Below are 12,511 nucleotides of genomic sequence, written 5' to 3'. Positions count from 1 at the left end.
CGTTATGAAGAAAGAAGGTGACAAGTCAGTGAGCCCTCTGTAAGGGTCATGTCAAAAAGAATGGCACAGAAGGTAAGAAAACTTGTTGGTGTCTTGTCAAAGTTCCCATTGGTATTAAAGACACTCACTCTTAAAAGCATTATTTATTGGAAAAAATCTTAAAGGAAGTCTTCTTAATTTCTGCAAAGCCAAATATGGTTCCCCTACCCCCCAAAATATATCTCCTGTTTGCTCACAAATTCTTTACCCTGACTCCTGGAATCTCCTGGATTCCTTGATCCGAGGCCAGGGCCTACATTTACAATGGATATGGTTCCCAGAAGGCCCTAGAAGTAACATAAAACAATGCTGCCCTACAGTTTCTTATCTAAGAAGGGTGGCTAGAAATTCAACAAAGTAAGGTGCTTCACTTGACATCTTAACATCCAGTTATTCAACATGGCCTCCTACAAGCCAAGAGGTAAGGCGTTCTTAGGTGAAATAAAACTTCCGTGATATATTGGTTCACCAAAACCAGTGGGTGACTCTAAGAAGTCTCTAAATGAGTAATTATGCCAAGAGAGAAATCCATAGTAAAGACATGGCTTTCTCAGGAAGGTGGAGCTATTTAATCTTAGCAAGGGCAGCTGCTCTTCTTTCTGTGTTCTGGAACAAGGCACGAATTAAAGCTTTTACTTCACTGGAAGAGAATGCAGCTGCCAAGGGCCCTTTTCCATCTGCCCACCTGCAAAATAAAAGATAAAATTCTATTTTCTATAATATCTCTAAAGTATAAGCAAGATTTTAAAATTGCTCATTTGATCCCAAATGCTTATTTGCTTTAAATGGAAATAAAACAAATCCTAGCATCCTTCCCCTTCTTAAAATATCTACCACTCAATCTCTTTGACCTCTTCTGCTTCTTGGCTGCATTTTGGTACCGGCATAGACAGATTAAGAGACCAAGTGAGAAAGATAAGACTACACTCCCTTACTATATTCACTAAGCCCCGCTTGAACTTGACAACCATGACCACAGCCTCATATGTCATATAGAGTACTGGGATCTATAACATCTTGAAAAAGTGACTCACGGGCAATAAATGTTAACTGACAAAGAACTGGTATTAAAAAAATAAATAGAGAACTCCCATGAATCAATAATGAAATCACAAACAACCCAGTAAAATAAAGGGTGAAAAATATGAACAGGCATTTTACAATAGAAGAAAAATGATCGATCAATAAAAAGATGTTCAAAGTCATTAGAATTTAGGGAAATGTATATTAAAATGACAATAAGCTATCATTTCACACCATTAGATCAGCAAACATTTTAAAGTCTGATAATACCAAATACTGATGAAAATGTGAAGCAACGGGATAAATTATGAAATATTTGTGTAATGGAATATGATACAGCAATGAAAATAAACTGCAGCTACACATACCATCATAAATGAATTTCAAAAAACATAATACTGAACACAAAAAGCAAGTTATAGAAGATTCAAAAATAGGCAAGTCTAAACTTTATACTATTTAGGGATATGTGCAAATGTGGTAAAACTATAAAGGAAGGCAAGGAAACCACACAAAACTCAAGAGAGTGGTTACCTCTGGTGGGGAGCATGTAGAGCAGGGTACCAGAGGTCTTCAAAGGTACTGGTAATATCTGTCTTAAGTTGGGTAATAGGTACACTTTTTCTTTAAACTCTGAGTATATTCTTACATATACCATACTCCTTCATATGTATATTTTATAACTGTAAAATGTTTAAAATACATGACGAAAGGTGGTTTCTTTAGTAAAAAAAATTCTCAATTAGTTATTATCCTAAGTCTACTGAAATCTCTGAGAAAAAAATCTTCCTAAGCATAAAAAAAGCAGCAAAGATATATCAGTATTGCAATTTTTCTTGAAGCAAGGAATTAACGATCATTTGTAGGCTATAAGAGGGCTCTTTAACAGCAGAAAGAAATATTCTTATCTGCTGCCCTCTGGAGTCTTACTTAAAGATTTATCTTAATACCTATGAAAAACCTGTAAATAACAAATAAATCAAATTTTGTACTAAATATAGTTAGAGGTATTTTAATGTGTGTGTGTTTTTTTTTTTTCAAGTAGAAATCTCATTTACATTGTTTTAGAATGGACAGTATTTGCTGAGAACAATTCAGACACATCTAGAATGAATATGATGTAATTCGGGATCTGTAATAAACAAAGCTAAAGCAGATAAACAAGTAGCTATGGGGATGGAGATGGACCTCAAGGCCTATTCAGGGAGCTCCCTATGCAAGGTATGCAAACTCGTTAATAATCTACCAAGACAATGATAAAAGTATCCACGGTTATGAAACTAACCCACATCTATTCTGTTGTGTGTGGTATCAACGACCTCTGCACACTCAATATGATATGCTTATAGACAGCATATAATTACTGAGCGTAGCAATTAACTGATGGTATTGAGAGAAAACATCATCCATTATATTTAAGATGAATTATTTCTATGTGGATGGTGCTCAATCTCTAAACCTACTATACTCCCTGCAGAAAAATTGCTGGTCAAACAATGGTTTGAGGCTGAATAATATAAATAAAAGTCATTTCTCTGTTTACGTGTCAAAGCCAATGTTAAATACATCCACTGTTGGCTAAAATGAGCAATAATTTCCATCTATGTGTCAGAAGGCTGTACTTCTTACAAATGCAAGATCATTTGTACAGCACACCAAAACAACATGTTCAATACCAAAATAATATGAAACAAGTTTTTACATTAACAAATATTAGAAAGTGGTAAATGAGACCCATACTATGATGGACAATGCAAATGCCCCAACTACTGCTATTTAATATGAAACACTTTCCTGAGTAATATTAAGAAACATAATACTATGTTTATTCAAGTAATAACTATGAATGGTGTCAGATGGGTACCAGAATTATCAGGTGATCACTTTGTTATTTAAATGTCTAAGCACTATTGTACACCTGAAACTAATATAATATTGTATGTCAACTGTAATAGAAATTTTTTTTTTAATTTATTTCTCTCCACACACACATACAAAATAATAATAATGAAAAAAAAAAAAGAAACTGAGAAAAGCATTGCTATCAATGGCACTAATATTCTTTGGAGCTATGAAGAGATATATGCCTCTATGGAAGGGTCATACTCACCGATCCCCAATTTCTTGCAGGCTGGCCTGTAACACCATCATTAATTCTTTAAATGGCATCCATTTTGGCACATAGACTGGAACCTCTTCTTGATATTTCTTGTTCTTGCTTTCCTGAGATAGAGGTGCAAATACTTGAGGTCCTTCATCCATCACTGTTTTGCATAAGGAATACAATCTATCACCATCTTCAGTAGAGATGTCCTGGTTTTGCACAAAGGGAACATAAAAGAACAGAATTGGGCCAGCTTAGTAGGAGAGAAAGAACAGATCTTTGGTGCATGCTGTCCAAGGAGTCAGCTACAGCAAAATGTTTTCCAACCAATTTAGCACATCTTACTAGACACTAGATTTCATCAACTCTTTGACAGTACTTCTAAAGCTAGAATGACATGAAATATGTTTTAACAGATCTCAAGAATTTAGTTTGCCTGCATGAAAGAGCCCATTTCTCCAGGGGATGTTATTACAAATAAGGGTTTAGCCAATCTATACTTTAGAGGCATGAGCTGGCAGAGTCCAGGCAACTTTTGTAGGAGCACAACATATAATCCCACCTGCAGGAGTGTGCTGGAAAAGTGGTACCCACACAAGGCTGCATTTCACTTTACTAAATTAAATTTAGTTCACTTTCTGATTAAATAAATACATGACTTCACACTTTACAGTCCATCTGGGGACTACCCAGTTTGCAACCTCCTCATTCATGATTTACACAGATGCTAGATGGAGAAGTAGTATAATCCTACTTTCTTATGTAGATATAAAAGATAGAAATTAGCAAGTCTCCAGCAAGACAAAATTAAGACAAAACTGAAGGAAAAAAACATTATAATGATTTAGACATAAAACATGAACAAGATTTCTTCTACCATCTGTGTTGACTAAAAACGAGATTTCAACATTTTCTCAGTAAAGTGACAATCTGCAACAAGAATTGCAACTCAAGTCTGGTGAGGCACCTAATGGCTCTTACCTCTAGGGCAGTGATTCTGCCAATGATCTCAGAAATTGCAGTATTGAGTAAAGTCCCCATAGCCTTGCAATATATATTCACGGGCAGGACATCCTGCCACACAATTCCAAGTCTCTTTAGTTGGTGCAGTACCTGTCAGAAGAATATAGCTATTTACATGGAAGAGAGATTGTTGCAACTTCTATTTTCCAGTTTTACATTTATCACATATGTTTATGGGAGAAGAGGCTTTATATAAAGGTAAGGTAAAGTCATGAAGAATATGTGCTTCTTGAATATTAAACCTTAGTGATATCCCTGCTGGATGAAAAGTAGACTCAGGATATGAGGACGGGAAAACAGCAGTAAAAAGGTAAATCACACAGGAGAGAGGGGCATTAAGATAAAAGCTAATACTACAACTCAAGTTCATGGGTTAAATATTTGCTACGACAGATTTATTAATGACTAGTCACACTATTGCGCTGAAGGAAAGGTAGTTTCCTATTGGCTTGGTGGGGCAGAGGAAGGGAAAGGTCGTAAATATGACTATAAAAGGTATCCAGATTTTCCAGTAGGGGTTGCGGGGAATCAACTAAGATACCTGCTACATATTCTTTGATACTTAAAAACGAAGGGGGAACATCAAAGACAGAGTACAAATTACAGAGCTAACAACAGTCTCCTACCTGACGGACTGCTTTACTTGCTGCAGAATAGTTCTCTTCATCGTCCATGTTTGAAAAGTTCCTAGCACTTGATAATCTTTCCAGAAGTTCTCTTTTCTGTGCTCGCATTTGGGCCAAAAAACACTCTGTCCCTACAATGAGAAATTAGAATAAAGAATTCTAAAAGTTGTTCGATTATGCGCTGCAAAACCAGGGTGGAAGAGGAAAGAAGCATGTATCATATATCTTTTCTGTCTACTTGAAAACGCTTGCTAGATAATATCATAAAGCTCCCCTAACGTTACTAGAAACAATCACTTCTAATATATTAGCCAGTTCCTCCAAAGCCACCTTCAATATAGTATGTCTTTCCCAATAGTTTGCCCAGGGCCAGGTAAGAAAAATACTTGTACAGAAGCAGCAGCTACTTATTCTTCTGATTGATCTATATCACCTAAGGGAAAAGTTGGGAATTGAAAAACTAAGTGAATCATATAGATTTTCTGCTTTTCTTAGGCTATCATTATAGTAAACATATTGATTTACTCCACATTTCATAAGTAAAGCTAAGGGAGGTAGAAGAGGGGAGAGCTGTCTTGAGGTTTTGCAAAAAAACAAGCACTGACATTAGTGAGCTCTTACCAACAACGTTAACAGTACTGTCACAATACAAATCTTACTATTTGTCATTCTACTGACATAACTCTGATGTGGAGAATTCACTGCACATCAGCAATGCAGTTTAGAACGCTAACGTACCATGAAATCATGTCATGGAAATGTAATGCTTCCACAAAAAGCACATTCACTTAATAAAATTAAACAACTAGGAACACTTGCAAATTAAATGCCCTCCCACTTTCCAATATAGCTCAGGACCATCATTTAATTTCTAAATGCCACAATCATAAATCACAAAGATACCAGGCTAAGAAGATGCATAATCAATATGTTTTACTAAATTTAAGGTATCAGTTACCAAGTCTCCTAAAGCCAGGTACAAGATCCACGAAAGTAGTAGTGCCATCACAAAGAATGGGAGCAAGACGAAATCTGAACTGATGTCCCAGGGTCAGCAAGTGATGAGCAATATACATACAGTTGTTATGGTGAATGGCAGCCAACTGGGGCAGTTTTTGAAGGTTCTCCCTAGTACAGGAGGAGAAGTAGAGAGAAATTACCAATTACTGAAGTTGGAGTTGATGAAAAGTTACTACTCTTATAGTTATTTCTAGGCTTTAATCATTGTCTACTGTATAGATGCTGTATAGAACAAGATATAATCTCACCACTCCCACTCAATCAGAGTGAGGTTGTACTGCCTGAATGTGACCTTATCCAATAAAACTATTCCAGTGATTAACAAAAAAGAAAGAGTAAGGGAATTAAGATGTTTACCTGTGTCTTTGTACTGGAAACCTAGCATACCTATACATAATTAATCCCTTGAAATTTGCCACTGATAAATCTGTAAAAATACAGATATACTTTCCCTTTCTCCAAATTCCTATTTCATTTATATAATGAAGCACTTAACTATTTTCTAATTCTCTAGTTTTCAAAGCTGGCTACAGATCAGTTACCTAGGAAATTTAAAATATATAGATGTTTAGACTTCACCCCAAATTAAATCACAAACTCTGAGTGAAGCCACAGTATTTATGTTTTAAAATCTTCCCAAGTGATTTTAATTTTCATACAAGATCAAAAGTCACTACTCTAAATCTTCACACATATTAGTCTCCCTACTCAGGTTGGGAAGAGATCTTGTCTTTTATTTCTGCTATATATTCACTATCAGTCATTCAACTAATACTTCCCAGTTTGCTGATTGAATTAATGTCAGACTAGAATATACAAAGTCAGAAACTAACAATCTAAGATAGTTGTCCTCACTTTGGGCTACACATCAGAATAATTTGTAGGGCTTAAAAAAAAAAAACACAAGATGCATGGGTCTTATACCAGACCTATAAATCAAAATCTCTAGGGGTACGACTTAGTAAAATATATATATATTCTTAAAGCTCCACATAAGATTCTAAAGTACTGCCAAAGCTGAGAACCCTGACCTAGGACAGTAGTTCTCAAAGTGTGGTTCCCTGACAAGCATCATCATCAGCATTCCCTGAAAATTTGTTTAAAATTCCAGACTTATTCCCAGTCCTACTGAATCAAAAAATCTTGGGCACGGAATCTGGCAATCGGTATTTTAACAAGGCTTCCTGGTGATTCTGATGCACACTAAAGTTTGTAAACCATTGGTCTAGCCCAAAGTTCCAAGATCACACAAAAGTAAATCTAACTTCACACTAGTGTGAAAAATGTTTCTCAGCATGGAACTCCTAAGCCAACTGTCTCTGAATCTCCATGGACACAGCTATAGCTGACCCAAAGATGTTTTCTCTTTTCCTTAAGTAGAAAGTGAATAAAAAATTTAAATCACAGCAAAGAAAACATAAATAAAAATTATAAGGTTCGCAATAAATAAGTTCTCTTTTATAACAAAAACAATAGGTGGGCCTAATTAAATATCTCAATTGTTAAAAAATCTGAACTAGAAATATTACATGATTGTTTTTCCTTTGAAGCCAGAGTCTTTGACTTTGACTAAGGAATAGCTTTGCTAACATATTATTTAAAACATTTATAAGACATCTAAAATACTTAATTTGCATAACAGAGAGCATTCCTAGAAGCTTAAAGTTATGAGAACTTTTCAGATTAATATTAAAAAAAACTTTAAAAATCCAAGACTTTAGGTAAATACAGCCTAAGATAGCTAGGAAGAATTGCTGATCATATTGGATATTTAAACAATCTCTTGTGATATTAAGTCTGTAAAGCTATGAATGACAAGAGGAAATGTGGTGTTTACTAGATAGCAATATGGAGTGATGGCCTTTTTGTTTTGTAACCAAGTAAAGTGAGGCAGTTCTAAAAATACCTACCATCAAAAACAGGGCGGAGTTTCCTTACTAATTTATTAATAAATGACCTATATCCTTTAAACATGTATTGTAAATGATTTACTGCATTGTATTATAAATTTTAGTAACTCAAATATCTTTGTTGTGAATTAAGATTACTTGTTTTAACCTGACTTACAAATATTTTAGACATACAACATTATACAGAAATCAGATACAGTGGTACTTACTTATGATATGTTGGTACGACATCATGGAACAAATGGAAGATATTCCTTACCGAGTAGAAAAGTTGAACAGCACTAAGAGAAAAACAGTTTCAACAGAAATCAATAAGGATATATTGGAAATGAGAAAAAAATTCAAACTAAGCTCACCTTAAGAATCATCAGCTAAAACTACAGCTGGAGAGAATATCTGGCTTGGTCACTGCTGAAAAAACCATTAATCTAGGTGGCAATATATTCTCAACCAGTATTTACTAACTAGACTGCAGCCCTTCAAACCTGGATCCATTAATACTATTAAGGATAGGAGCATTCAACCCAAAGCCTTTTATCAATTTGTGTTCTGCCAGTACCCAGAGTATCCCTTCAGTAACAAATGGAGTTAAGCCTCAAGCAAATGTTACCTACTCACTGACGCATTCTGCAAAGGGCAAGATATCAATAAAGGCATTCACAAGGTTCTTTTAGAATCAGTCTGACTTTCAGCTTTCACCTTTTCTCCTTCGTACCCCGATACAAGGAGATGAATCAACATTTCTAGAATAGACTCTAACTTCAGGTGTTTTTGCCCTTTATATCTGGCCTTAGAATACCTAAAGATTATGATGAAAATGCACTTAGAGCAAATATCAAGTTTGTGTAGCTTGCTTCTACGTAAAAATATCTTAAACTACGTATCTTGAATAAGTCACAGGAATTCCACAAATATTTTAAAAAATGAGTTATGGTTACTACACCCCCAAACACTGTTACTATTTGATTACTATGATACTTGATTATTTTTTTTTTACTGCATATGTTGCTCTTTGAAGTTTAATAATAGAGAATTTTTTTTTTTTACTGCATATGTTGCTCTTTGAGGTTTAATAATAGAGAATTGCGTATGTTGCTCTTTGAGGTTTAATAATAGAGAATTGGGTTACAGCAGTGTAGTCATGTTTTTATTTCTCCTGTTAAAAACTATTTCTTTTAGTGGAAAGAATGTCCACAGACATTCAGTATACAAAAATATTGTTGGGTGTTCTGTGTTCACAAAAAATTTTAAAAATATTGCCTTGCACCCCTAACTTCTGATCTGGTATATTTCAGGTGAACGTTATATGAATAGTCACTCCTTTTTCATTTTGCCAAAGGAGTATATACTTCCTTTTACATGTATTTTTCTTCCTATTTATATTCAAAACTAGATGGACTTGTGAATATAATGATTCATTAAAGTCATGGAAGTATCTTGGTAAACATGATCTTTCTAGAGCCAAATAAAATAAAGGGGTTTTTTAACATGTGGAGATAAAAACTGAAAGTCTGGAAGCACATCTGAAGATGCAATTTAAGTCCAGCCCTAACTGAAATTGTTTTCTACTATGAGGATGAGAAGTAAAATCTGCCATATATAGATACAAACTGAAGCGGCTTTTGTAAATGTGTTCCTACAATCGACTTGGGCTACAACCTGCCATTTTCTCTTCATTTTAGTCTAGGGGAAGGGAAGGAGCTTACAAAAAAGAGATTCAGTAGGAGATGTGGAACAGTTTGGAGTACCCTGTGCACAACGCTGATTAGGAGAAATCATCCTGAAAGGATGAAATCAGATCTTTGGTACATTCCATTCTACATCTGGCTGCCCAACAAGGTATTATTGCTTTAAAAAATAAACATTTAAAATGTAAATTAGGGCCTGGATTTCAAAAGGTAAAATAAATGTTAAGCTAAAGAGCCAGAGCAGGCTGGAGCAGATGGTACAATTATCACTATCATTATTACCACTGCCACCAAAAACAATACCCACTTGACTATTAATCATTTTCCAGGTAGCATCCTAGGTTCTTTACACGTGCTTTCTCATGTAATATCATTCAATTCAAATAAAAAGTAAAAATTAAACAAAAATTAAAGAGATTAAAGAGCTTTTAGATAAAAAGTAATTAATTTTTAACATCAAAAAACCCATTTGTTTATCCATACACATGCTTCTATTTCTTATATCTTGTAAGATGTATGTTATTGTAAATAAAAGTTAATTTTATCAATATGTATCTGTGTGCTACACTGTTTTTCTAGGAAAAAATATGAACTAATGGGATAAGAAAACCCAACGAATTTCAGTCAATTTTTAAAATATCAGTTTAGATATGAATTTAATCAAGTTGTTGCCATTTTCAGACAACTCTGAACTCTTACCACTGATCACTGCTGGTTGTCGCCTCTAGTAAAGTCTGATAGGCAAGTTCCATTAATTTCTTCGCAGATTCACTGACACGACATGTGGGCAAAGAAAAGGAATGTTGGTCCAATGTATTTTCAGGCTCTAAATTCACCACTTCACTGTACTGAGTTATGGACATTTTCTGTACTTGTAGCTTGTCATCCACATCAGGGCTGGGTAAGTCAGGTACACTTATCTTAGAATCAGGAGTAATCTAAGATTCAAACACAAAAACACAGAAAATCCGCTATCCTCAGAATTCAAATGCAAGCATACACGATACTGGTAGCTTCCATGATGATAAAGCTGTGGCTCTATGGGGTAATTAAAAGATTTGAGTATATACGGCAGTATTTTAATGACTGCTCAATCTTAGGTTGAGAGCATGTCAGAAGAAGTAATCAATCCACTTTACTATGGAATTCTTCCAATTTTTCTGTGCTTTCTAAATCTTGGTGAAAATAGTAATGCTGTGAAACTGGCCCAAGATTTCAGGTAAACAAAAGGACCTTCAAAATCATCTTTCTCAGACTAGACTGTTAGACCATCACAGACCAGTATGATTTTGTGTTCTTGTCATTAAGTGAATCATTTCCCACCAGAAAAATGTGTTGAATTAGTCAAAGAAATAACTCATTCAGGCTAGCACATCCTCCCTTAAAAATCTCAGTCAAAACCAAAAAAGCCTCTCTAAAATTTATACAGAATACAAATCCCCAGACTTGGTCAAGCCTAAAGGAAAGAACACTAGGCTGCTAGTCTGGAAACATCAGTGATATTTTTTACCCTAACTTTTGACAAAGTCGTTTAACCTCTCTGGACCTCAATTTTTTCATTGTAAAAGGAAGAAATTGTACTGCAATAATGGTTTTTAAACCTTGCTTCTCAAAGGTGCCTCAGCAGCCAAAAAAAGGAGATATTAAGCAGGTAGAAGCAGCAGGTTCCCCACTTCTGCTGCAAGAAGGGCAGCTCTGCCCTGCGCATGCTGGACCTCTACAGGAAATCTCTAATAGAAAAAGTTGGGTCTAATAAAAATGTTTAAGTCATCTGACTTGCCTTCCTAATCTGTAAAATGGTATAATAGTATCTACTTCACAGGGCTGTTATGAAGTTTAAATAAGAAGACAAATGTCAAGAGCTCGCCAGTCACAATTATGGCTAAAGATTAGAATGCAGAAGCATGACATAATTGCTATTTATGTTTAGGGAAAAAAAAACCTCACAGTTCCTCGTACTAAATATATTTCAGCTCCCTTAACCAAAATTACCTCAAAACATACTAATATCTGTGTCCTCAAACAGCTAATTGAATATTTTGCTGAAATGGACACAGTAACAGGGTACCCCCAAGGAAAAAGAAGGCCGGCAGAAGAAGGGATAAAGGTAAAAAGAGCCTAGTACCTGCAGTGATAGAAGAAAAATGGCTGAGGTATTTTCTGATAAAGGATTACCTCAGTCTATGTGTTGCTTTAATCTAAGTATTACCTTACATTTACCAAATATTATTTTACATATGTAAAGTATGACAAGAAAAAAAACATAAAAAAATACACAGAATTACCAAGGATCAGAGGAGTAAAGTACCCTCAATGCAAATTAATTAGTCCATTGACTTTGCAGATAATTTCTTTATACCCTACATAGATCACATCTTTTTGTTTGTTTTATTATTTTAACTTCAAAATTATTAGCCTAAGAGATGAAGTCAACTTTCTCACAATAGGATATAATCTCTGGACATAAATAAAGCCTAATTATACCGTCACAAAATCGTGTACTAAAACCTCAAGTAATAAAGTTGAGAAAAATTTATAGGTTAATATACTAATTTCAAAAATAGAATCCATTATAGACTTTTTCAATTTATACAATTTCAAAAATAGAATCCATTGTAGACTTTTTCAATTTATACAATGCTTTTATATGCATTATCTTATCTGGACCTCACAATACCCTATAAAGAAGTAGATATTAGGCCCACTTTAAAGATGAGAAAACTAATATTTAGAAGACTAAAAACTCCCCTCAGTGAGCTTAGCAACTGTCATGTCTTTTTCCATTCTACCATATTCGTCTGAAAAATAAGCTGCTTCCTAAATCAACGTAATATACCATCACCCCAATACCTTCACAGTGTTGTGAATTTCAGAGGTCATTAGATTTCTAGCTGCCACAATCACATCCTGACATTTCTTGTTAGCAAAATGAGAATTGATGTTACGGGCATATTTCAGCAAATCAGTAGTATCTCCTTTTAAAAACCTCATCTCCTTTAAGGCATTTTCAAATTCTTCAGTGGATTGTATGATCTGAGAAAAACAAGGGAAAAAAAGAATTATATACATCTATTCCAC

General features: G+C 34.6%; 1 protein-coding gene across 1 annotated transcript in view; it reads right to left on the bottom strand.

The window, feature by feature from the left end:
- Positions 1-124: 124 nt before the first annotated feature.
- ZW10 (zw10 kinetochore protein) overlaps positions 125-12,511 on the bottom strand; it is a 48,546-nt gene continuing 36,159 nt past the window's right edge. Inside the window, exons 10-16 of the mRNA XM_011365380.2 lie at positions 10,133-10,371; positions 7,955-8,026; positions 5,774-5,943; positions 4,816-4,946; positions 4,148-4,279; positions 3,173-3,375; positions 125-724 (exon numbers count right to left, since the gene is read on the bottom strand). Of these exons, the coding sequence (XP_011363682.1) occupies positions 604-724; positions 3,173-3,375; positions 4,148-4,279; positions 4,816-4,946; positions 5,774-5,943; positions 7,955-8,026; positions 10,133-10,371 (1,068 nt within the window). The 3' untranslated portion in view covers positions 125-603. The remainder of the gene's footprint in view (positions 725-3,172; positions 3,376-4,147; positions 4,280-4,815; positions 4,947-5,773; positions 5,944-7,954; positions 8,027-10,132; positions 10,372-12,511) is intronic.

The sequence above is a fragment of the Pteropus vampyrus genome, unplaced genomic scaffold, assembly GCF_000151845.1.
Source record: "Pteropus vampyrus isolate Shadow unplaced genomic scaffold, Pvam_2.0 Scaffold110, whole genome shotgun sequence".
Lineage (NCBI taxonomy): Eukaryota > Metazoa > Chordata > Mammalia > Chiroptera > Pteropodidae > Pteropus > Pteropus vampyrus.
Note: the sequence above shows the minus strand (reverse complement) of the source record. Positions and strands in the feature narration are given on the sequence as shown.